At 40.3% G+C, this 27161-nt stretch overlaps 1 protein-coding gene across 2 annotated transcripts in view; it reads left to right on the top strand.

Moving 5' to 3' along the window:
• Positions 1-27161, top strand: part of rab27b (RAB27B, member RAS oncogene family) — a 74331-nt gene that overhangs the window by 38911 nt on the left and 8259 nt on the right. For both annotated transcript variants that reach the window (XM_083929902.1, XM_083929901.1), the window contains exons 2-3: positions 19064-19235; positions 25703-25791. In XM_083929902.1, the coding sequence (XP_083786028.1) occupies positions 19083-19235; positions 25703-25791 (242 nt within the window). In that variant the 5' untranslated portion in view covers positions 19064-19082. The remainder of the gene's footprint in view (positions 1-19063; positions 19236-25702; positions 25792-27161) is intronic.

Raw genomic sequence — 27161 nt, 5'->3', positions numbered from 1 at the left:
TCCTCTTTCATGATTTATAACTGAGGAGATTCTGGGGTAAATATTTGACTCATGCACTGATGCACTGGTAATGGTGAAAATACAGAAGCCATTTTGAAATTATAATACCATGAGTGTGTTTGTTTCTAGTATGTGAAACACCTTGTGGGAGTAAAACATTTAATTATCTTAATATTGATATCTTTGCTCTTGGCCAAACTTTGAGGCAAAAATAAAAACCGTTTTCTAGAGTTAGGCTTTAAAAATGCCATTCAGTTCTTCTCTCAGTATTTAGGCAGTGAAAGGAGCTACCTACTTATCTAAAACATTAACTGTAACCTACTTAGAAAGAAAAGAAAAGCTTTGGTTTATATTTTCTAGCTAGTAATGATTCAAAGGTCAGGGCTTTTTAATAACCATACAAACCTGACTCATTATGAGAGCAAACCCATAAAAAGATGTGTTTTATAAAGTGTAGTGACTCTTCTCATGCTACTGCAGAGGTTTGGTGTTATTTTGAGCAGTTTTAGTGGTTAACAAAAGCGTTTTATTGCTTTCACCGTACTGCCCCAAGCTAATCAGTGTTAGCCACGTCTGGGCTTTTAGCGACTGTTAGTGACTCTCCGGGATTTCTCCGTTAATAGTTTATACGTGAAAAAAACTGTCTTGGTGGCTTATTTGATCTATAAGTGCCGAAAAGGACCAACAACCTAGCCCAACCCTACCTGCAAAACGCAAACTATATGCATACTAGTGCAATTGTCAGGATTGCCATTTTTTATCTGGTTGTTAAGACTTTACTTAACGCCCTTTCAAAATACAATTTCTGGCTCCAAGCCTCGTATTTCTACAGCGCCCGTTGATTGAACAGATCTGAGTTTTTAAAAAACTAAATAATTGTCATTTTACGATCATATTTGTTCACATGTTCGGCTGTTGTTGTGTGTTTTGTTTTAACTGAGCGTTTGGACCCGGAAATCGTATTTTAAAAGGGTGTTATGTCGGACTTAAAAGACGGATATAGCCATGTAATAGCCAACATTTAAACAGCAATAAAACATAAATAACGCAAACGCTATGATCCAAGTTCCGAATATAATGATGACGAAACTAAAAATCTTAAGTTAGAATCAGAATTGGACTTTCTCTGTCAGCACTTGCGGGACAAAAGAGATGACGCCACACTCGGCACGACACCCGGCCGCTCCCTGCAAGTATTCCCCTCGTCCCTGGGACTGCACCATTCTCCCTATTACAATTCAGGGTAGCATCTAACTTTAGCTGATATTTTAAGGTAAATTGCATACGTTTGTTGTTATTGCCTATGTTTCCCAACAGACATTTTGGCCGTCAATAATTTCATCTGCCACCTGACAAAAAGCCAGTATTTGCTTGTTAACGTAACCCTGTTTGGAGCACGGCTTTATCACTTTTTAACCCGCTTACCAGAACTCGTCCGACCCACGGGCCATGGGTCGACCTGTGCATCACTACTTGCTAGGCTTACTTTCTTAAAAAATTAGGATTTATCAAAGCAAATTCTTTAGGCCCTGTTTACACGACAACGCTCGTGGGTGAAAAGGACAGAATATTTTATCAGATGTTCCTTTCGTTTAGACAGGCATGGCGTTTTTGGGCCTTAAAATGCAAAAAAGTGAAACCACCCTGCAGAGTGGAAATCTTATAAACGCTCCTCCGTTGTGTTTCCTGCTAAAGGGTTAGAACGCAAAAGTGTGCACTGATCTACTCACGCTGGCTCTCGTCGATTACGTCCTGCTTCTCAGCTACTAGAGAGAGAAGTAGAAGGAAGTTTTTATGTATGCACTAGCTCTTGGTAGTGCGGCAGTGCTTCACAGTATCACATACTGGCCTGGGGTGCATACTACATCAAATTTTACACACTTCTGCGTCACTGTATGCATGCAGATTTCCCCCCAAAGACGCTCATCTAAACGCGGAATAAAAATTCAGAACGCAGCTTCACTTATGCATTTCCTGTCGATCGTCAACGTCTAAACAGGGCCTTGAGATAACTTTCCGGTACTAATGTTCTATTTTTAGTCTTAAACAAAAAAAAAAGTCACAACTGTTAAAACTGTTATCTGTCAGTGAAGGATAAGCATGATAAAACACAGAGATAACCACAGTGTCAGCTTCAGTTATTGTGTGAAAAGAACATGATTTAAAGCTGAAGTAATTCTCATGATTTGTGTCATTTATTAGTCATCACCCTCCTCTGCCCTTCTTTGTGTCTGTGTTTAACGAGCCAGGCATGTGACATGTAAAAACCCCCTTTGGTGTGTGTCTGTGTGTGTGTGTGTGTGTGTGTGTGTGTGTGTGTGTGTGTGTGTGTGTGTGTGTGTGTGTGTGTGTGTGTGTGTGTGTGTGTGTGTGTGTGTGTGTGTGTGTGTGTGTGTGTGTGTGTGTGTGTGTGTGTGTGTGTGTGTGTGTGTGTGTGTGTGTGTGTGTGTGTGTGTGTGTGTGTGTGTGTGTGTGTGTGTGTGTGTGTGTGTGTGTGTTCTCATGTTCACAGGGCTATAAAACCATGAACATAATGAAATATACAAATAAACATGCAGCAGATTGCATAAACAGAAGCAAATTCCATGTAACAGGAAGGACGTCAAATTGTGAACAGATTTTAGTCTGCACTTAAATCTGCAGTGTTTTCTTTCAGAGGAAGTAAATGAATAAGTTATATTTCTCTTATATGTCTCTTTGTGGTTCAGTTGGCCTCAAAATGGATTTTCAGCGATGCTGTGAATGATGTTGTGTGTAAACCATTTCCTGTGGGTAGTAAGCATTCTCCAGGAAAATTAGACCAGTGGCCACAGAGCACTACATCAGCATCATCAGCTCCACAGCTGCAGCAGAACTGCCACTGGTTCTATTTCATGGGAGCAAATAACAGCCGTAATAATTAGAATTTTATAGTAGCAACTGAGTACCTTTTTATTGTGACATGTAATCACCACTGAATCCCTTATGTTGTATTATTTATAATATTTGACTCTGAAAATCTGCATTTATGTGGTTTAATTTATGTCATAGTTCCCTCCTTTCATTTTCCAGTCGGTCATTTGAAGTGGTGCAAATGCTTTGGGAAACACACACACACACACACACACACACACACACACACACACACACACACACACACACACACACACACACACACACACACTTGTGCACCACACCAGGGGCAGGTTGCATTAACTGGACGTAAAAAAAAGTTGGGTGTAAGCCCTACCCTGGGTTTAGCTACGTTGGGCCATGTTTACGCCTGTTTCACCATCTAAAACTATGACTCTGTGCGTAGATGATGTGCATCCACGCTGACACATTCAGGCGCAGCGATAGTCAGGGTTCCTGTGTTCCTGGGAAATCTGGAAAAGTCATGGAATTAGTTAAATCCTTTTAAGTTTTGGAAAAGTCATGAAATATTGTTACGCGTAATGAAATGAACTGTTACAGTAATCTATTGTGGATAACCTTCCGTAAGCACATAATGTAACATAGCGCCAAATACAATTTTCTGTTGCTGACATAACGTATTATGCACCGATGCATGAAAACATTTTTTTTACCGTCAGGCACATTTCTTCATTTTTCCCTCGTGTTCAGTCTCTCATTTAGGCCAGCTACAGTAGATATTGGAATCTGATGTGTTTGAATAATGCCACGTGTACATTCACTATTTCATGACCAATATAAATTGTCCTGAAATATTCTGTAGTGTGTAGGCTACATAATATATACTTATGTTTCCCCATTGTTTTTCAGAAATGAGTTTATAATTAAATGTAGAGTACACTGCTCACACTGAGTACAATCTATTCTTTTTCCCCCTCATTTTGAAAGCGAGTGCCAGACTGATGGAAGTGCTTGAAAAGCATTTTTTTTTTTAATGGATTGATTGCGACTGTAGTTTGAAGCATTTCACGTGGATATCAACCAACTGTTAGAGATTTCCATACAATAATTAACAATTGGAGTACAGTATATCATACAGATCTGTCCGTGTTATATTTCATGAATGGTCCTGGAAGTTTTATTATGGGTCCTTGAAAAGTCATGGAAAAGTTTTGAATTTTTTTCCATGAAAATGTGTGGGAACTCTGGAAAGTTGCCACGGCCTGACGTGGCTATGACTACAAATTTACATCTACAATTAAGCCAACGAGTAGACTGTTCTTTTTTGTTGTTGTTTCTTTGGCTCAGCAAACTCTACAGTAAGTTCATGTACATTGTATTTAAGTATGCAAACAAAACAATGCTATGACAAATATGAAACAGACAAGACATATGGCAGATGATTACAGTGGCAGTCAGTGAAGCAGAGGGTGGATTAGGAAGTCCGAGAGTTGCTGAAATGATGAAAAAGTGTGAAAAAAAGGGGGGGGGGTGTTCCCTCCTTAAATCTCACCCTACAGCACTTTCATCATGGATGCTGATCTCATGACTGGGTGTAACTGGTGCAACCAGCCTGAGCCAAATTTATGATCGGATGAACCAGTTATTGTGAAAGGGGTCAAAGGTTAATTGATTTCCAATTCAACTCTATTATTTAGCTTCAATGATGAGATGGACCCAGATGGTGCACAATATATATGTATGAAGGAGGCTTGTGAAGCAAGTTTCTGAGTTTCTAAAGAAAGCAAGCTTCATTTTACCAACTTGTATATTTTTTGGAGGCTTTAGAGATTTCTTTGCCTTAGGCATGGAGTCCTGTTTGTAGCTAAATCCTTTTTTGCTTTAGGACCGAGGAGACACCAGAGAGCAGGGCGGACACTCCGGCTGATATTTGTGCTGTGTTTTACTGTCCTGGGGCGAACAACAGGGCCACAAACTGAGTCAGCTGACCGATTACATGACCTCCAACTCAATAAGCAATGAAACAGAGTAGAGAAAAGGAGAGAAGAGGCACATATAGGAGAAATGTGCTGTGTGTTACAGAACTGAAAAGAGTAAAGATTGGAAAGGAGCTGAGTAAAGTAGAAGCTGAAGGGTAACTTCTAAAAGCCAATTCCATTTTGGAGCTGGTTCCAGTTTTGCAAAATACCTGGATTTGCTAAGCTCTGAGACTAATTGAATGATCCTATCATCCCTCCTTGCTCTTTTGCAGTGCCTGTTTGGGGCGTGTCTGGTGTGTCAGTGCATGCCCGTTGGGAAGCCGCAATAGCTTGGCTCTAGGTTTTGCTGTTTGTAGCGTTGTTTGTGGCATGCCTGATTTGACACGTGACTGTTTGGATTGGGTCGATTGCTCCCGGAAATACTGCTTGGGCTCAAGAACCGTTCATCTGATCGACATCACACTCTACCTGCATTCACTCGTGTCCTCAGCAGTACACCTTCCAAGTTTGAAGTTAATTGGATGAACGTTTTCTCATATGCACAGGACAGTAATACATACATGCAGAGACAGACGGACAGACAGACAGATTGCTTCCTTTTAGCCAGTTGATGCTGCTACCGGGCCAATTTGTACCAAATTTGGTGATATAAGTCTCAGGATTTGAGCAAACTTTTAGAGCCAGCTATAGCAAAACTCTATTGAACATCCAAAATAAAAAAAAGGTACTTTTTTGGCTTGGTCAAGAGCTGTTCCGTACCCAATTTAGTGATGATTGCTCAAAATGTGTAGGAGAAGTGATGAAAAATGTGATTTGGAAACAATTCAATAATGTTGTCTTTGAGACTTACAGTTTAAAAGTTACAGGACAAAATATAAGGTTTATTGTTATAGCGCCACTATCTGGCCAAGTTGCACCACATTCGACACTACACTACCAGAGGCAGCAATGGAACACTGTGGATGCTGGCTAACACTCCAAAGAAAAAAAGGAAGACACTGCACTGCCTTTGGTCCCCAGCAATACAGCCGCTAAGTGTGAAGTAGATGGGATAAATGTTTCTTGAGATATGCGACAGACAGAGATTCCTTGCTTTATAGTTAGATTTATCCAGCCGAAGAGGATTTGTTATAGACCACTCTAACACCGCTCTCTGACCACAAGTGGACTGTGTCTATTTTTGGTTCAACAAGACCAATAGAGTGGGTAGTCCTCTCGCTGATAATGTCAGTTTCAGCAGTCCGAATATAAACACAACCTCAGCCTTCTTTTTTGTTCGGAACAGTAAGTGTTCATTGTTTAAAAGCAAACACACACTCGGAGGCTTGCCAAAAAATAACATAATTACCCAAACCCCCATATTACAGCCACCCCACACTTGCTGCACAAACACAAGTTATGTTTCTGTTTATTGTGTGCAAGTTCACAGCTCTAAAATGTACATAGGATTAACTAAACACATCAGCACTATTGGAGTCATGAGGCCTCAATGCTCCACATTAGTTTGAATTCCACTCTAACAGTGATCTGCTGTGATTCTATTTGATCAGGTTCCATGTGGTTGGATTTAGTCCAAATGAGTTGCTGCACTTGAAAGGGTTTGTTTACTTCTATCGTGACAGTAAAAGCTTTGCATTTGGAGTTTGAGGATGACTGGTGCCTTTTGAAGATACCCGTTAGCCGTGGGGTTCTTTTGCACTGCACTTCTCAGAAATCACTTGTCAATCAAACAAAGGGAACAGTGTCGTCTGGCACTATCACTGTGCATGAGAGCTACAGAATATGTGGCGACTGTGGCTTAGTGAAACAGTGGGTCGTCCTCCATTCGAGAGATTGGCGGTTTGATCCCCACCTTCCCCGGTCCACATGTCAAAGTGTCCTTGGGCAAGACACTGAACCCTGAATTGCTCCCCGTGCTGCACATGGGTGTGTAAATGTGGTGTGAATGGTTAGATTAGTTGGTCTGTAGATGTCCACTGCCATCAGTGTGAATGTCTGTGTGAATGGGTGAATGTGACAAACACTGTGAAGGCGCCTTGAGTAGTCAGAAGACTATAAAGGCGCTATATAAGTACAAGTCCATTTACCATTCTTCTGTATTGCAAAAGAAAGTAGTATAACCCATTGCTGCGCCGGCAGAGAAGTACCAGACTGTGAACCAATGGAAATGCTTTCAGGACCTTGATATGTTGTGAGCTGGATCATTGTGTACTGCTCTCTGCTGTACCTTGTAATTAGTGCTAATTTGCAAATGTTAGAATGCTAAGATGATAAAAAAGATGATGCATATTGTACCTTCTAGATGTAAACGTATTCATATTATGATGACATGATGAGAAAGCTAACATGCTTGCCCTGAAGTCCAGTTGGAGATCCCACACAACCCTAACCTCCAAATCCAACATGGCTGCACCCAGCATTAACTGTAGTTAAAGCTGTACTTCTGTCTTTGTGTGTCATTAAATCAGTTGTCCACACAGTACTCTGATAACAAAACATTATGTGGTTCTTTGCATCTATAAATGCAGTAGCAACATGTCAACAAACAGTTTTGCTAACGTGGTTAGCGTCCTCCCACCAAATGAAATGGTTTTCTGACTTGTATCCTGAATATCAATTCTCAGAAATGACTTAATTCCCAGTTTCGACCTCTGACTTCAGAGGAAAATGGATCCCAGCAGAAGTTCAGCCTCACTGAGCCGCTAGCTGTAGAGTTTTAGGAAATATTTGGCCTCATGATGGAAGAATGGTCAGGAGGTCATCTATTCATCATCATCTGTTCAAAAAGGCACCCAAACCTCTAGATAAAAAACCTTTCTCTGATCAGCATTGCAACATCTTAAAGAAATACAGTATAACTGACTGAGAATAGTTTTAGTAAATCTTTCTCTATATGCTTAATTTATAAAGTACTACGTGGCTTGGCACCAACGCCGCTTCAAGAGTTTATTAAATACAGACAGACTTGGATTACTGGAGCCATTGTAAACAGGGACTGTGAGGTTCCTTTCAGAAAAACGTCCTGCTGCTGTAATGCACTTTCGATTAAAGGTAGTGCACACTCTTTCTATTTCTCTCTGCTTTTCATAGCAAATTTGAATGCTCTCAGGCTAAAATCTGGCAAATTTACATGTGCAAATACAGTCCAGAAATAAGAAATAACTCAAGAATAAATCAAAAACATAATGATCCTCTGGAGACCAAGAATATCCAAGATATGTTTCATGTCAATCTGGACAGTGGTTTTGGGTTTTCTTTGAACCTACTTGATGAATGAATATACAGACCAATCACCCAACACTTCTAGCTTCTCATGACAGCTGATTGTTGTGGCCATAACCTGAATTCTACCACTGTTTCATAATCCCAGTGAACTCTAGAACTCCAGATATGAACAACCAACCTCTCAGTGCTATTGCCTTGCTCTAGACCTGCAGTAGAGGCCTGGCCCTTTTTTCCTTGACCTCATCCATCCTCTTCTACCACCCAGTATTCATACATCCATGGTGACCTTTAACCCAGCTGTGTGGGCTGTCTGTATAGATGTTAGCCCACCTCTGGCTGTGGGATTAGGGAGGGATCGAAGAAGTCCTGGTGGGACTCAGATGGATAAATAAATACAAGTACACCTGAGTCAAGTGTGTCGTGTTGCATCTGCTCTGGTTTTAAGTCCAGATGCCACTAACCCCTGAATATAGTCAGACTCTATGTGGATAAAACCTTTGCACATGTAGAGGACGGCTTATTCATGTCACTGTAAAAATAGCTTGAGGTAATAGTAGTAATTGCAGTTTTTGTCCACAGCAGGCCACCCAGCTGCTGTTTAGGTTCACTTCATTGATCTTTCCGCTGTCTCAAATGTGCCTCACTGCTTTGCTAAGTGGGTCTGAAATGCTAAAAGGTTTTTCGGACAATCTGAGGGGTGAACCTGGAGGAGTCTGGACAAATTGGATAATCAAGGGTCAATCCTCATCCATGCTAGAGCTTATTGATTGTCGACTGAAGAAGAATAGATTAACGACAGCAAAGGCCCTCAGCAGAATCCGCAGAACAGATGGAAAACAAATCAGTTGTCTGACTTGTTTAAGATGATTCAGAGGTCAGACATAAAGGTCTCTGACAAATGTCTGCTGACCTTTAATATATAATAGATTATTGGGAAACAAATGGTTTTAAACAAAAGTGTGGGAGGTTCTTACCTCATTCTCTGTTCGGATAGTTTGGGATTTGTAGCATTTTGGCAATTTTAAATTGTTTAGTTCTTTTTTGGCTGTCTTTAAACATCTTCCTTTTGGGATTTTTTTTACTGTAGGTGTCGTGTGTGAGTTAAAGTCCTTCAGATTCTCATTATTTCAAACATTTTTGTTGCAGTAGTAGACATTTAGTGTACTGACATTTTGTCAATATCTCTTTATATAGTATTTTTCAGTGTTGATTGTGTTGTCCCCTATTCAAGTAGTCTGTAATGCAAACTGCCAATACAAGGGATTCATTGGAAACAATGCATTTACTAAAATGCTGTAATTCTGTCTCATTGATACAAAACTCCCAAAACATCAACAGCCCCTACAGCCACCCCAGATCTGTATTACCCGTTGCTCATGCAAACCAACTTATCATATTGCTGCTGCTTCTAACTTAAAAGTGTATTACTGGCAAACCTTGGGGAGGCTTTTATTGAAATTTGTCAAAGAACTCTAATTCGCTTTTAGTGTTTGCTCAAAGCTGCCCCCAGTATATACACACTGCATGTATAATTTCTAGCAGAATTCTGGAAACCGTAATCTCCATATAAATACACAGTAAGAAGAATTTAAATGTACACAGGAAAAAACGGCACCAAAAATGACGATATTTTAGAGTTCCCCATACATTTCTCAAATGAGGCTTTCTGGTAAGCTCATATTTTTTTCGGGCCGTATTCCACACCCTCACTGTTTTACTCCTCTTTTGGGAGCCTTAGATCACAGTGAGCATATTCACTGAGAAGGGACGGCTTAGTCCTCTTGGTGTCAATCAATAATTAACACAGCAAAGGCCATGCTGCCATCACACCCCTGCTGCTTCCAGTAATAGAATGGAAATCTTCAAATCTATCTTTAATTCCATCCATGGGTTTTTCTACAATATTTCTCTGGCAAACCCCTCTTAAACCCATTTTACTGATAATGCTGAAAGCTTGAAGTGATGTCTTGTTGGTGGACTCTTCCTCAAAATTCTCCAAAATTGTTGTTGTGCAGCTATAAACTCTCCAACGGTGCCATCAGAGACATCCTTTGCCCAGAGCCATCAGGTCTTATGAGAATACATTTCATTTGGAAATCTAACTTGGATTTGGATAAAAACTGATATGAATTAATTATTGATTTAATTAAAGGATCAAGGTTGCATTATGTATAAAGATCTAATGAACCCCAGAGATACATCACCCTCTTTTCTCATCGGCAGTTATTTGTAGATAATGAGGAATACAGGGTACTAGGGCAAGCAGAGGCTCTTTATTCCGGCTTTCGCTCCCTAGTATAGTATATCTTACATTGAATTAAAAAAAAAAAAAAAACTATTTCAAGAAGACTATTTTCTTCCTCGTTTTTTCCCAGCCTGAATTATTTAGGGTTGAGGCACTTCCCTTCAAACTAGATAACCGTTTTTCTATGATAATTCTCATTTGATAAGCACTTTCTTCAGTGCTTTTTAGAGTTGGGTAAATAGAAGACTGTTACGACGTGATTCAGGCAGGAATTGTTCCCAAACAAGTTAACGTAAAGCTTTGTTCATGTTACGTTTTTTTATTCAGATTTTATCACGCTATGTTATTTCGTTCTAATAAAATAGCTGCAAGTAATGTTAGCTAAGGTAATGTTAACTTGCTAACTTACCATTAGATGAGTAGATTACTGGAGAACAGAACTACTGGAGCTAACGTTATCTGGCAAATTCTTTCTTGGGGCCCAGCATGTGGTCAAAACTGATACGAAAAAAGGATTTCACAAGCGCGTTGTTGTTATGTTATAACGTTACAGTACACATTAGCTTGGTGGCTGGCATAAGCCACTTTTAATAGTAACATATTGAAGTAAGAAAGTGACAAATGTTTTTTTTTTCCTTCGACCAATGGACCAATGAATTCTGGTCGGCTAATGATTTTTTGGTCGATCAGTGCTTGGTCGACTATTTGGGGGCAGCCCCAGTGTATCACTGACTGAATGTGACCTCTATTTTTATCTCACAAATGTGTCAGATAACAGAGGAGGAAGAGCAAAAACAACTTCTTGATAGATGACTGATAGCAATGATGTTACCTCATACAACCTCATACAAAGTCATGTCTTCTCTGTGCAGCAGGACTGGACTGTTCTCTCTTTTCTCCTGTCTTTCTATGAGTTCTCTTCTCGGTTTGTTTCACATCTTTTGTATGGTGGGAGATGGTTCATAAGTTTTTAATGTCTCTGTGTTTTATGCGTTTGTTTTTATACCTCCTAGAAGGTTTAGCAGACTACGGGGAAAACATTCCATACACAACCTTATTTTAGCGAATCTGTGAACCAGGTATTCTATTAGTTAGTACACAATTCTGTTATTAGGTATGCACTCAGTCTCCATTTCGTTAGCTATGTCTAACTTAAAATAATGCCATCTAATTGAGCTGCCCTGCAATTATTCCTAAGTAGTTATATCAGAGGGTAGGCTGCATATCAGAATGAGATCACTTTTCAGTCTAAGGCCGAACTACAGCATCCAAAATGACTTTAAAATTGAATCGACAACTCTTTAAAGCAGTAGTTGTAACAAAAACATGACAGTAGAATTGATTTCCTGTTGCATTAGACTGCATTCGTTTTAGTTAGGTGTATTGTTAGTCAGTATATATTTCTGTCAGTCAGTATTCTGTTTGCCTCTCATGAGAATACCATTCTATCCATATTAAATCAATACAAATGCAAGTGGATTCAAAATTGCCCTGAGCAGTGCAAATGAATGTACTGTACAATGTACAATGTACTGTGTCTGTGTATGTTGGTATGTTCCTAGCTAAAATAATTCTAAATATAATCAGTTTGTTTTTATAAAGAGCACATGCAAAAACTGAGATTGCACTCCAAGAGCGCAGACCTCCGCCAAGGACAATGATCCTCGGACGGTCCCAATTCCCTAAATTTGGCAGGTGTTCTTCCGACTTTGGTGTGTTCGTGAGCTTTGTGTAAACAACATGGATGCCACAAAGAAGATGAGTTTTTTCACCACATGAATGCAGGCCAAATCTCACTTAGTTAATCAAACTGAAATAACATTGTGTGTTTGCCCCATGATTTGGATTTATAATAAGGTCAAGAATATAACCATGTGTGAAATGTGTTGAAATGATAAAATCTCCTAGAGGTGATACATTTGTAGTTTTGAGGAAACAGAAAAATAGCTGATCACCAGGTCTTTGCCCAGATTCAGTAAGAAAGTGATCTGACATTTAAAAGCGTGGGTATGCTGAACAGTTTCCCTGTGATTGGTTGATGTATGGATCTGATTACATATGTTGGAAGCAGTAGTGGTCCGAATGGACTGATGGGAATATCACCTAATATGGTTTATGGTGTTTCACGTACAGCTGTACTGAATGTAGAACATAGCTCAGACTCTTTGGAGAATTTACTCAGTGAAGTGGAACCAACCAACCAAGAGAAGCCAGGGAACTGATGCCTCCAGAGACATTGGATCAGAGAACACCCTGACTGGAGCCGCACCACCACACACGACTGGTTCAACTGTATGTCTGGAACATAATCTCCACAGATAACGGCAGAGTTCAAGTCAGCAATACATTTGGCCTGTGCAACATTGATTTAAGAAGTGCTTGTTTTTTCTGTTTTTTGGCTTGAGCTCAGCATGTGCATGTCCTCCTTTAGATAAAAAATTTTCTTGTTGGCCTTTTCGTACAAGAGGCATTTTCCACACTTGTGTATATAAATTTTGTCTTTTTATAGAGCTGGAGCAGAGTAGATTCCAGATGAATAGTTCAGTGATTTAGTTAACCCATCCCTCTAATGCTTAGTCGATGTAGTGTGATACATCACCACTAATTGCTGGATGATCCAAAGTCAACTAATTGTATGTTGACTTTGTAGAATGATGGAGGTATTGGATCGGATGTGACATGGGCTATTGGTTGAATATATCTTTATGCAATAGGCCGTTGCTGGAGGCATAATGCTTTTGGGTTGTCTGTATGTTTGTACAAAAATACGTCCCATTCTTGTTAAGAGGTTATCTCAGGAACGCCTTGAGAGAATTCAAATTTGGCATGAACGTCGACTAATTAGATTTCAAGGTTAAAGATTAAGATCCCAAAAAGACTTCTCTGGCCATTATTCAATGCCATAACTCGGGAACAAAATTTTCCTGGATACTGAATTGGTGACATGAATCTTGCTGCAGGGTTGAAGATGTGTGTGAAGCATTCACCTTTGGCTAAAAAAATACAAGTACATGTGTCTGAGCCGAAAGAATGAGGCGGGGTTCAATGTCGACACTTTAAATCCCACCCACTGTGATTTAATTAATTTAATCATTGCATTTCGGCAGAATTAAAAGTTGGCATAAACTGTCTCCATGAAGCTCCAATGAAGAGCTAGCTAACGTTAGCTGTCTTCACGAAGTGCCCAGTCAAGCTCCTATAACTCACGTCACAGTTACAGTTGGGCGGAGCTCCGTCTGGGCGGACCTCTGCGGCTCCGAACCACGGGGATATCAGCTGCGGCCACAGAGAGAAGCCAGAAGCCACACACCGTTCAACACTGCCAACGCTTAGAAGACACAGTTCTGGTTTAAAATGAGCAATCCCTCTAATGATATGCATTTGGACTTGGTGGATGTCTGTTTATATGTTATGTTAAAACAGTGTTTCCCATCCTTCCCTTGATTCACAGCCTGTCACTTCTTCCGTCCTCTACTGTAGCCACATCCGTGACTGTTGCTCTTTGACACCCTTAACACTCACAGCTAATCCAATCACAGTTGATGTTTAAGCCTAAATAAAACAGTTAAACCAATCAAATCCTGGTTGGGTGGGATTAAACGTTCGGCATATACCTAAATGAGTATACGGAATACCTTTAATTAAATTCCTTCAAAGTCTTCACTATTATGTAGGTTTGGACAGACATGGGTATACACTGCACTACTAAATTGCGGTGTAAATAAATTCAAAATCAATGATGTTTTTCAATCCTCACCCCACACATCTTGAAATGAATCCTGACTTTCTTCCAACCTATTCTATTTTGTTCTGTTTTGTTGTTTGTTGTCAGGGTGACTGTGAGTTGTTCTGTTTTCGTCTGTCAGCTGACCAAGCTGCTGTTACCGCTTTCACCCTCAGGGAATACAAACATGGCTGTGTTTTTTTTTTTTTTTACAAATGACGAGAGATCAATGAACTCCACCCCATGCTGTTTCTTACCCCCAACCTTTCACCCTCAGAGGGCTTCAGGACTGACGGATGTTAAATGTGTAAGAGCAGAGAAAGCAAGAAAAAATAACATAAATTTACTGCCAAGTGTCCCAACAAAAAAAGGAAACCTAACGAGTTATAAGGACTATTTTATAGACCCTTTTAAGACCTTTTCACATACTGAACATTACTCTGGACAAACTGTCGTTTTAGATGCATGTATCAGTACATTAATCCATCAGAGACTCAGAGAAGATCATGTTTGCTTCATTTTCACATCTTCCAATGCTCTCTTTTAATTTAATCTTTCCAAAGTTTTAGCAACCACAGCCACTTAACTTGTCCATGGATTTACCTCTTCTGTCAAGCTGGTGAGGTTAAACCTCTGATGGTAGGGTTTATGGGAAAACAGCATTTGTTAAAGGCCGGTCTACTTGTACAGTGTAGTGTGACGTATGTCTGTTGTACAAACCTCACATCGGTTTACTTCAGCTCTACGGTAACATTAACTTTGCCTTCAACTGATCACCTTACAGCGCTTTTCCGTCATTTAGTTAGTACTTCGCTGTAGTAACGTTCATTTGTGTATATTTAAGGGATAATGCCTGAGGAGGAGGCCAGAAGTGTCTGATGTGGAGTGTTAATTTGTTCCTGGTATGACACCTCAAAAGGCATTAACCCGTTTATACCATGGTCAGTTACTAAAAAACATTTTTAAGAACCATTCATTTATTTTTTTCTAACAGTAACTTTCCCTGGTAACACCTGAAGGTTTGACAAATAACTGGAACAATCATTCCCATCCCATAAGGTTTTTATTCAATGGAAACATTGTTCACTGCTACAGTGAATAAAACAGGCCTTAGAAACATATGACTTGGTAACAACAGAAAGTAATCGTCCGCTCAACTCAAAGAACCCCAGCTACGAGCCGGAAAGCTAAGGCTAGCATTACACTAGCAAGAATCAAAGGCAGTAATGTTGTGTACGGTTAACAGAGTAAATATAATTTGACAGTATGTCTAACAACTAAACATAGCATTGTTCCCAAATCAGTATCAAGACTTTCCTGAAGACTGCTAATCCATGTACTGTGCTGTGCTGCAGCCTGAAGTAGCAAATTGAACAGCAAACATCTGTGAGATAATCACTGTGATAGTGTTCACAGGGACTGTGTAAACTTGTGGGTTTCAGTTGCCATCCTGTTGTGTTCAGAGGATGGGCCACTGAAGCATTCAGTGTTGTAGGTAAGTCATTCAGATTTTTCTTTTTTAATTCATCATTAACTCATTCATTTAGAACAGTGAACAGACGGTGCAGTAGGTGTCCTGCACCATGTTTTAATGGACACCCTGCATCGGAATGAGGATTCAACCAGACCACGGTTCAAAGGGTTTTTAATCACCTCAGTGTTTTCAGTCAACTAGCAGTGTCGACTACTAAAAGCACCATCAAGTTTATGAGGAGTCAGCTCTACAGAGCCCATTTTGCTCAGTCCCTCTTTGCTCTTCATCGACTAAGTTCTCCTCCCTGATTTTTCACAGCTGTTCCAAGCACAGAGTGTAAAAGTAAAGAGCCAGACCTCACATTACCTAGGCTGTGAAAATCAGGCAAACGTTATGAGACTTGACTTGCTAAAATGCTATAAAACAAAAATGAATGGTTAATACTTTTAACACTAAACTCACTGTGCAAACCAAAGTAACGTTACTATAGATTTAACAGGAGGTAAGCAGACGTGGTGTTCATAAAATGGATAAACATCACACCACATTCTGAAAGAATCTTGGCTGTATGCAGCGCGGGTGGAAAAATGGACATAAATTGGCTCCTGGGTGTCTGTAAGGGGAAAGATCCAGATCAAATGTGCCTGAAAAAAATGTAAATATGACATGACTGGAAATATCTTCTATTTATTCAAACTTATTTGGTATTAATATGGTCTGAAGGATCGAGTGCTGGTTCACGATCCAGTTTTTCCGATCCAAACCGATACCAGGTCTTAGTATATCGGCCGATATCCGATACCGATCCGATTCTATTGTTGAATTAATAATCCGTATACTTGGCCATATGAGTGACATAAACATTTAGCCTTGTTAAAAAAAGGGAACAAATTAAAACCGGTATAAATGTACTTAATATTATTTATCAATAAATAAAGTGTACATTAGCAGCAAAAAGAAATGTATAACACTTACATGTAAAGTGCACTGCAAACAGATATTTTAAAATGTAATATAAAACCTTACCCGGTATTGCATAGAATTGAAGTGTGTATGATATTAATAAACAAGTTAGTCAGCTAATTAGTTGTAGCCAATATCTGATCTGGGTATCGGATCGGTGCATCTCTTGTGCTGGTTAAATATACTGTAGTAGTATCTTTGCTTCAGTCTGGTTTAGAAGTGTGACGAGAAATCGCCCCACAAGATATCGCGATATTAGAATTCGACGTGATGCAATGCAGTCTCGCAATATCTGTGCATAAGTGCAGAGCAACGTAACGCAAATACGTGGGGCCACCCCTCAGCTTCTTTAACATCAGGCTACAAGTTATGGGTACATTGTCCACACATGAGCGGTCATCTCCAACCTGACAAACCTGAAGCCTCCGTATGGAGTTAGGAGAATAGTTTGCTGTCTGTATGCAGCTCCTGAGCCAAGTGCAGCGGCTGGATAACCTGCCTTCACCAGCTGACTGACAGAAACTTACTAACCCAAAATAGTTTTCCTGTCTGCTACATGGGAAGAAATCAAAAGTGTTTCATCAACTGATTCCATTGACTTTATTTGAAGTTGAAAGTTTAAAATAGTGTGAAAATCTCACCTCGTTATCATAAACGTCCAACATCGCGTGTGGTCTGGTCTCGTGAGCCGAGTGTCTCCTCACACCCCTCGTCTGGTTGGTGTACTGTCTGAGGTACAGTGAGGTTATTGTGAGGAGATCAGATCTTCTGGTTAGTCACTGTCCTCGCTATAATAAAGCAGTGTTAAATGTGCTCTCAGTTAAGTGAATTACAGTCTCGGGATCCTCTCTCTAAATATACCACATTTAGCCATGAGGCAAACAGACCCCAGACTACAACTCACTACGTACATGAACACATGAACTGGAACTGCATTCCTTTTCTCTATTGAACCCAGGAGTACTCACTTTATTATGCATTTTCTCTGGTGTTGCTGGAAGTTGATCTTATGTTTCAGTTCAGCACCTTAACTTATTGTTGGGATCACTATCTAATGGTTGGACTTGCATTAAATTTCTACAGTCCTGATCCCCAGGTAATAAACCCTATGATTACAATTTTATTGACCCTATGACCTTTCCTCTAGCACCATCCGCAGGTCAGTTTAATGGCCAGACTATGTGCACGATGGCTACCTTTCTGAAACTACTGTGTCCCGCTCATGTGATCACACATGCAACAGTTGCGGCTTCAGGGCTGCCTGCCTTTTTACATTGCGTTTGCCTATGATAATGTCCATAAATAACAGAATGTTTCATTTTATTACATAAATGTATGTTTGCATTTAATTTCTATTTGTTTATGACAGAATGGGTTAAGATTCTGTCCACAAACGTGCTAGATGATTTTTAATTCTTAAGGGAAACCGAAAGAGTTAATATAAATGTCTAGGTTTTTTTCTGTCTGTGCCATATTCATCATATATACACATTGTAACTGTGGTGAAAGCGCTCTTATGATGTCAATATGACTGCCAAAGACCATTTTTTTCACCGTCTCTTGGCTGTGAGTAAATACATAGATATTGAAGCTTCAGAATATTAGCCCTGCAAAAGCAATTTTTCAAATCCAGTTTTCGCCCAGACTTTTCCATTCTTGATTTTTGAAATGATCTTCATTTTTCTTTTATCCATGTTAACTTTGAATTTACTCCTCAGAAAACATTTTTGAATATGTTAATACCTGCATTGTTTACATCAATGTTTGCTAGCTTTTTCTTCCTCGGTGCATTGTTATGTTTTTTGGCCCATTACCGCCACTAACGTTCAATCAATGGAAACGCATGAAACCTCCGGCATAAATGTGTTTTCCTTTGCCCAGATGTGCATCGTCATGAATGAGATACAGACAAAATGGGACCCACTCTTAAAAACATTCCTTTATAGCTGACTTATAGCACATAGCATAGGAAAATTATTGATCAGTTGATTAGTTATTGCTGACTGATTTCAGATGGATCTTTACTATCGAGTAACTAATGACTGTAGCTGTAAAATAAAGAAAGGTGTGATTTTAAAAAGTAAATTTCCTTCTGAAGGGAAGTCCGATGGAAGTAGCATAAAATAGTATCTTAAAATTGTACTTAACGTATTTATGAATTTGTTCATATGCTGCACTTTTTTCTTCCAGTACATGACATTTTCTACAGGCACACTCCATTTCCCACCACGCTTAATGCTCTTTCTCTCAATCTCTCTCACAAACACACACACACACACACACACACACACACACACACACACACACACACACACACACACACACACACACACACACACACACACAAAGTTACCATTTTCCCAGAAGTCATGTTCTGTAAAGACGGCCACACTTCCATAATTCACAATGGTTAGTAACAGCACACACACTCAGACACACACCATCTGCCTCTTATCACTGTGTTTGCTTTCTCTTCGTCAGCTTGTTTAACATCTCAAACTACGATGTCAGTGTTTTGTTACTTTCTTCTTTTTCACACACCCAGAGTATATTAACTCGAGCTATGGCTCTGTATGTTGACATTCGTCTGTTTTCCGCAGGTTTATTGCGGGCATCACTATGACTGATGGGGATTATGACTACCTTATAAAGCTCCTTGCCCTGGGGGACTCCGGCGTGGGAAAGACCACCTTCCTGTACCGATACACAGACAACAAGTTCAACCCCAAGTTCATCACTACAGTCGGCATCGACTTCAGGGAAAAGAGAGTGGTGAGTTCATCCTCACGTTAATCCTTTTTAGGAGCTTAAGCAGGGAAATGTGTGCAAATCTGCGTCTTTTCTGGTGGGTTTTAGACTTGTCTGTTTTCTAGTTTTGAATCAAGGCTAATTCATCCGAAGCTTCATCTCAACTAGACGTCAGTTTTCTGATATGTCACTCTCACCTTACACACTGGTTATGCAGGCTCGGTTACCATAGTAACCGTGGCATTTAACCAGGCATTTTCTTTGGGCTGTACTTACCCAAGAACAAACAGTGGGTCAGGTCAGGTCTGGATCTGCTGCTTTTCTCCCACAACTGAGCTTAATCACCATCATTATATTTACTTTTCTGGGCTAACAGACCTTGGTCAGATCCACCAGTAGCCTGGGAAACACTATGTACATAAACATGGTTTAGGTTAACTAGTTAGTTTCTAACATCATGAATGCTGTGGTTTTAATAAACGGGGTTCTTCTTTGTCACGGACGATCTCGGGTCAGAGTCAATGGTTCCCAACCTTTTTGGCCTGAGAATTGTAGAAGTTATGTAGGGGGTTATTATACAAGACACAAAAGCAAACGTCAAAGGAAAAAATTAAATGAGAGGTTCCAGACTAATTCCCATATCTGTATAAGTCTGGAACCTCTTGGTTAATTTTAGATTTCCAAGCAGCATTATCAACGGTATTAACCAAAATGCCTCTGGATGCAATTAGTATAGTTTTCCATCTCCAACAGTCCCCTGTCATCTCTACAGTGTCTTCAAAGTGGTTGAAGAATATTTTGGTCTATATTTTTAATACCGTGTGAATGTGAGGGGGGCTGGACGTCATATCAGCAGAGATTGGCAAATTCAGTTCTCTCCAGGTTAGGCCTGACCGCCAGCTTGGGATCAATCGGGGTAGAGGTTAGTTGTGGTGTAGTGGCTGGGATGTACTGACAAGGGCAGTAAATGTGATAAAAGTGCTATTTTTCTAAATATCTGACACACATTAAAGTTGTACATTTTAAGATTTTCATATATTTAATTGTCTTTTAAGTTCCTATCTATCAAAGAGTGAGTTAAAACAATGGTGATTGATCAAATGACCCACTAATGAAAGCACTTTTTGCCGAGTATTCCAATATCTGTGTGTCTGTGGAGACATTCCCTCCCTAAATGGGCAAAATGTTCATGATTCTTCTTCTGGTTTTTTGGGCCCACTTACTCCTAGCTCCTGCACTCATGTCAAGACCCTTGTAGTAACACTAGATAGTGCTTTTAGATTTGACAGGCAGGTTAGTTCTGTCGTGAAAACAAGTTTTTTTCTGGTTCGGCTCTTAGCCAAGATTAAGGCCTATCTTCCTCCCAAAGATCTAGAGAGAGTGATCCATGCCTTTATTTCTTCACAGCTGAATTACTGTAACTCTCTGTATGCTGGTGTCGACCCGTCGTTGCTTCGTCGACTACAGGTCGTGCAAAACGCAGCCGCTCGTCTACTGACTGGTTAAAGAAAGCGCTGCCGCAGCAGTCTTGGCCTCGCTACACTGGCTCCCTGTCCACTACAGGATTGATTTTAAACTTTTATTTGTTTTTAAAGCTCTAAATGGACTGGCACTGCTTTACTTAACTAAACTTTGACATTGTCACACTCCAGCCAACTGCGTAACATTTCTGTTTGTGTACTGATTAAACAAACAAGAAACAGCAGTTATTAATAAGCTTTAGAGGTGCTTGACTTTTTCACTTCCTATAGATGCAGGCTAGCTGTTTCTCCCTGTTTCCAGTATTTGTGCTAAGCTAGCTTGATATTTAATGATAATATTTAAACAGATATGAGAGCGGTGGCTTATCTCACTCTCTTCAAGAAAGAAATGTCAAATTCCCCCTTTAAGAGGCTTCAATGGATGCTATTTTTCCAGTGTAACAACTGCTGTGAATGAGAGAAACCCAAGCTCACCACAGCTGCTGTTCTCTGTATAGAAACACACCATTTTTCAGCCACCTTTCCAGCTTATGGAGTGTTTCACACTCGAAAGATTGATTTTGGGTAAAGTGCCACTTTAAGCTGTCACTGAGATGTGTCGAATCTCATTAGAGTAAACACATGGAGATGTCCAAGCGTGAGATGCAGTTATCTGAATCATAGAGTGGGCGAGGCTCACTTTGGTCAAATGTTTGGTCACCCTGGTGCTATTCTGCCTTCGCACGTCGGAAATACTGACAATGCTGCTTTAATCCCACCGATGACTCACAGAATTGATTATTGTTCCTCACTCCCTCTCTCTCTCTCTCTGTGTGCGCGATGCGTGCGTGTGTGCGTGCGTGTGTGCGTGTGTGTGTTTTAAGATCACATCCCGTGTTAAGTAGTCAAGCATTAACAGCAGCAGACACATGTGGTCACAGATGTGGGGTCACTGGCTCTTCCTCAGGGCCTGTGTGGAGCCTGTTTATAGTAGTTGTTTATCACGTGAGCCTCTGAACCAGAATGGACAGTTCTGTTAAACTGTGATGAAGCAACATCTCCCGCTGCTGTCACTGAGCCGTCTATAGTAAACATGTCTATCTCTTCTGTTTTCTGAAAAAACAGCTGAATGTAAGAACCAGTTCACATTCAGTTCTGCTGGGCTTTACATTACTATTAGCTTACTCTGGCTAATGTTAGCAAAACTGTAAATGGATAATGTCGTCTACTGTTGTTAGTTCACTGACTTCATAATCTCTATAAACATATATCTGCACATGAAAGCAGAATTTGTAGGCAACAGGACAAGATCGTGGTATTGCAAGCAGTCTCTGTTTGTAGTAGGGCTGTACCCTACCAAGGATTTTAGAGTGATTAGTCGACTAATGGACACAGATATATATATATATCCCCCACCCTCAGCTCTCAGTATAGCCTCAGCGACTGAATAACATAATCCAACATAATTATAACTATTATAGTACAAGCGTGCACAGCCGCACGCTATAAATCTGCGGCCTGTTAATGACACCGGCAAATTATTTCAGATTCAAATTCTGTGTGTTCCAGAAAAAATCAGCAAGGAGACTGTTGGAACATGGGCAGGTAGCTAGGCTAACGTTACTAACATGTTTAAGGTGGTAGGTCATGTTCGTCTAACATTACTTACATGTTTAAGGTGGTAGGTCATGTTCGTCTAACGTTGCTTACATGTTTGAGGTGGTAGGTCATGTTTGTCTCATGTTACTTACATGTTTTAAGGTGGTAGATCGTGTTCGTCTAACGTTGCTTACATGTTTAAGGTGGTAGGTCATGTTGATCTAACGTTACTTACATGTTTAAGGTGTTAGGCCATGTTCGTCTCATGTTACTTACATGTTTTAAGGTGGTAGATCGTGTTCGTCTAACATTGCTTACATGTTAAAGGTGGTAGGTCATGTTCGTCTAACATTACTTACATGTTTAAGGTGGTAGATCGTGTTCGTCTAACATTGCTTACATGTTAAAGGTGGTAGGTCATGTTCGTCTAACATTACTTACATGTTTTAAGGTGGTAGATCGTGTTCGTCTAACATTGCTTACATGTTAAAGGTGGTAGGTCATGTTCGTCTAACATTACTTACATGTTTTAAGGAGGTAGGTCATTGTCGTCTAATGTTACTTACATGTTTAAGGTGGTAGGTCATGGTCGTCTAACGTTACTTACATGTTGATGAGACACCGCTCCAAATTTTTGTTTTTTTCCTGCAACAAAAGGGACCAATAAAATCTTGGTCGGCTAATGATTTTTTTTTTTGCTCGACTAGCAGCCCTAGTTTGTAGTGTGCGGTAGGAGCAAGGAGAGCCAGTGGGAATGCATTATTTTTTTCCCACCCGTGTTTCACCTTGTCCAGCCTTACAGTAGCCATTTGTGCCCAAACTCAACGGTGTCATCGAGAAATCCTGAGCTTCAACTAACTGCACCATAGGTCTCACTATACAGGATTCTCACTGTCAAAAATCACTTGAAAGTCAGTTATCACCTGGAAAACTGAACTTAAAGCACCATGTTCATTTAACTGCTCTGAGCGTGATCGGTGTGAACCGCAGCTTTAAAGAGAGTGTCTCATCTGGGAGAGTGAGAGGTGTGAATGACGCCCGAGGCTTTCTGCAGAGACACACAGAGACACACAGAGTTCACCATGACAGAGTCATGCTGTATGGTGCTTCAAAAATTGTATATTTTAATTTTTTAACAATTTCTGATGTCCCTGCAAAATAGACAGCTATGGACTGCCAGAACCAGACATCCAGTTTAATAACCAGTTCCACAAGAAACAGAGCAGCAAAGTCTGCACACTGATTCATCTGCTCCTGCTGTTTGTGTTGCCTGATATCTGCACACAGCTGGCTAGTTAGTGTTAGCTACCCAGCAGGTAGGACAGACTGAACAAAGTAGAATCCACACTGTTCAGTTGACTCCTGTGGCTTCACGTCTCATAACCAGAAAAAAACCTTGTCAGCAAACAGAGAGTTCAGAGTGTGTGGTGTGTTTTGCTGTGGACGTCAATAACTGTCCTTTTAATGGGAACATACACAAACACATTTCCTGTCAATTTATTTCTGCAATATGATTATTATTATATTTTACGCTCAGTTGCCATTTTATTAGAACTCCTCGTAGAGTTGGGTCAATTTCTGGTTTTGACAGTCTGGTCCGGTGTATGAGCAAATGGGCTGAATCAGCATTTGTCATCATGATATTATGATATAGCAACTAGCCTACACCGACGCTGCGGTACTAAATCAAATTAGTATTGTATTAATAATAAGCAGTGTTGGGCAGTAATGATGCTGTTTTCTGGATCAAATAGCCTTTCAGTAGCTCTTTTATTGATCAAGTAGTGCATTAGCATCCGCGCAAGCCACATTTCCTCAAACATTTCTGAAGCTCAAGCAGTCTGAAATAAAACTGCTAAGGATCAGTGATGCCTCCACCTTAGACGGACATGTGCATATACATTACATTGGTGTATAAGAAAATAGCTTTGATGTAGTGTGCTGTAGCCTAGCTTGCTACATTTCTTTGGTTCGTAACGTTAGCTTCAGTGAAGCTTCATTTGGATCAGGTCAGTTATGGGTAGATTTGCTCACTACACTTTCCATGTAACTGCTCAACACTGGTAATAAGCAATATGGAAACTGTGTCGCCAATATGGCAACATTTCGCATATCAAGCCAACAAAAGAGGTGAGTGGAAAAGGACGAGGCAAAGTATAAGTAGGAAAAAAGTTATGGTTTTTAGGTGCCCTCTAGTGGAATGGAGTCGCTACACTCCTATTCATTGGCTCTCTCAGGGTCTAGCCACCTTTACCATTCACACCGTCCCTAAGCACGATCAGAGGCTAAAGTCTAGCTCATGTGATCAGTGTGCGTACGTCATGATCAACTCACGAATGGTCAGTGTGAGTAGACCCTCAGTCTCATTATGTTCCTCTCTGGAGCAGCTGCTAAGTGTGAACCCTAGTGGTAAAATTTGGTATACCAGTACATCAAGCCAGTTTAAAAATTTCTCCACCAGCCTGATTAAAACAGTACTGCAACAGAACCTACCTTCATGAAGGTTCTAATCATTATTTAGAGAGGGGTTGGAGGCTGTAGTTTGCAGTGCTGTTGAATTGTGTTACTATTCAGTGTTTCTCCTACCATTATATTAGGGGGGCGCTGTGCCCCCCCAATGGCAACCCCCTTGAAAGTCAAGTGAATTTTATGTAATTGTATTTCCTGTATAGCGTCAGATCCTATAGAACAGCTCTAGTCAACAAACTCAACAACCATATGTTATTTAGCCTATTTACACAACGGCATGCAAATTCTGTCTCTACATGGTCGCATGTTTCCAATTCTCAGGCAACTCCGACAGCGTTAACAACGGTAAAAACGAAACTGAAACCTATTAGAGATTCTTTAATATTTAGTTTGAGAAGATGATTCACTCCTACAAAAAAAAACAACTAAAACAGAATTAAACAAACTGAAATTCTTTATTTTGTTGTGATAGAAACTGAAAAACTGAAAAGGGATTTTTGTTTTAACTAACCAGACTGTTTCTGTTGGAGAACACTATTTGGACCTTGTGGACAATTATTTAAAAGATATTTTCTGATGCCGAGTGTAGCTCATTGTGTAATACACTAATTTAAACTGAGTTTGCATTGTTGCTCTGATTATTGCTGTATAATTGTAATCCTTTTGTCTGGTGATTTGACATACCTTTGAACACTGTTTCATTTATCCATGTGGGGATTGACCTTTCAATACAAACCTAACCATTCAATTGTCTGATTAAACACCGACTGGCACGCTAAGAAAAGAACATTCAGGCGATCTGCTACAGTGGAAACACATGAAAACCATCATTCCTTTAATTTTTTCGTAATTTCTCCACTCAGCCTTTCATGTGATGTCATCAACAGTTGTTGAGACAGATCACCACACGTTTATCTTATCTGACTGATAACAGTTAAACCACTGTTGCTACTGTCTCCTCAGGTGTACACAGCGGCCAACCCCAATGGGACAACCACAGGGAAAACCTTCAAGGTTCACCTTCAGCTCTGGGACACAGCTGGACAGGAGAGGTAGGTTGCTTGTCACACTTTTTGCATTCCTCATCCATCCGGGCAGTCTTCTGCAGATGTGTCCAGACATCCACTGTTCTTTGTGTCCAAGAGGGACATCTGATCACAAGGACGTGCACAAGGCCGGCTCAAGTTGCCCAGTCCACAGCCTTTTTGAGGGAAAAAAATATCCAATCATCGTTATTTTTGCTGTTGTGTATATACTGCGCATATATATATATATATATATATATACACACACACAGTACATACACACATCGCCCATAATTGCTTAATTGATTAGTTAGACCAAATCAAATCACCATATCATCTAAATTTGTATTACTTTTTGATAGACAGGCTCTCCACAGGGAGACAGAGAGGGGCCGATCCACAGCCCCTTTTTTCACGGTAGAGCAACAGCCCCTCAAAAGATCTGTGCACATCCCTGTCTGATCATATGTCTAGTGGTTATAAAGAGGGAAACAATTCCTCAGTGGGTTAAGGTTTTTTAATGTAGCTCAATGCAGCAATTTCCCTAACTTAATTGCTAGTTAGTAGTAATATTGTGTTATGTTGAAGTGACTGACTGTATTGACAGAACCCAGGGTGCCTGCTTGATTGGCAGGCAATATCAGGCATCTCATTTCACCACTCTGTCTTTAAAGGTGACCTATTATCCGCTTTTTCAGGTTCATACTTGTATTTTGGATTTCTACCAGAACACATTTACATGCTTTGATGTTCAAAAAATACGTTATTATTCTGCTTCTGCCCATGGCTGCTGCTAACCTGACTCTCACCACTCTTCCATCTGGGATCGTTCCATTAGAAGGTGATCTCAGGAGACTGGGCCTTATCAAAAGTCCTTGCATATGATTGGATAAACCACTTGTCCGTCATTTTTATTGACGTGCTACTTCAACAACTCACATCTAAAACCAACCTGTGACGCTGATGAGCGACGCAGGGAAAAGCCAAAGAGAACAGCCAACATGGTTTCCACCAACAAAAGTCTTCAGAGCCGTTCTCTGGTGTTCTTTTAAAGAAGAAATACTTGCTAGATTGGACAACATGGATGAAATAGCAGCATCCATGTTGACGTCTGCTTCCTTGATGCAAGCCGCCACAGTCGTTTCTCTGCTACGTCACATCTTCAAAGCCCGGCCCAGCGGTCCTGATTGGCTCGACCACCTGAAATCCCTTTCCTATGGAGCGATCCCAGATGGTTGAGTGGAGCTAGGTGGAGTCAAGGCAGAAGCAAGGCAGTAGAAATTCATCCGTCGAGAGTCAGGTTAGGCTGCTGCACCTGTATTAGTGCTGGACAATGTGGCCAAAACCTTTTCTCCTGATAAAGGTAATTTCATATCTCGATAACGTTATATATCATA

The sequence above is a fragment of the Echiichthys vipera genome (assembly GCF_963691815.1).
Source record: "Echiichthys vipera genome assembly, chromosome: 16".
NCBI classification, from domain to species: Eukaryota; Metazoa; Chordata; class Actinopteri; order Perciformes; family Trachinidae; genus Echiichthys; species Echiichthys vipera.
Note: the sequence above shows the minus strand (reverse complement) of the source record. Positions and strands in the feature narration are given on the sequence as shown.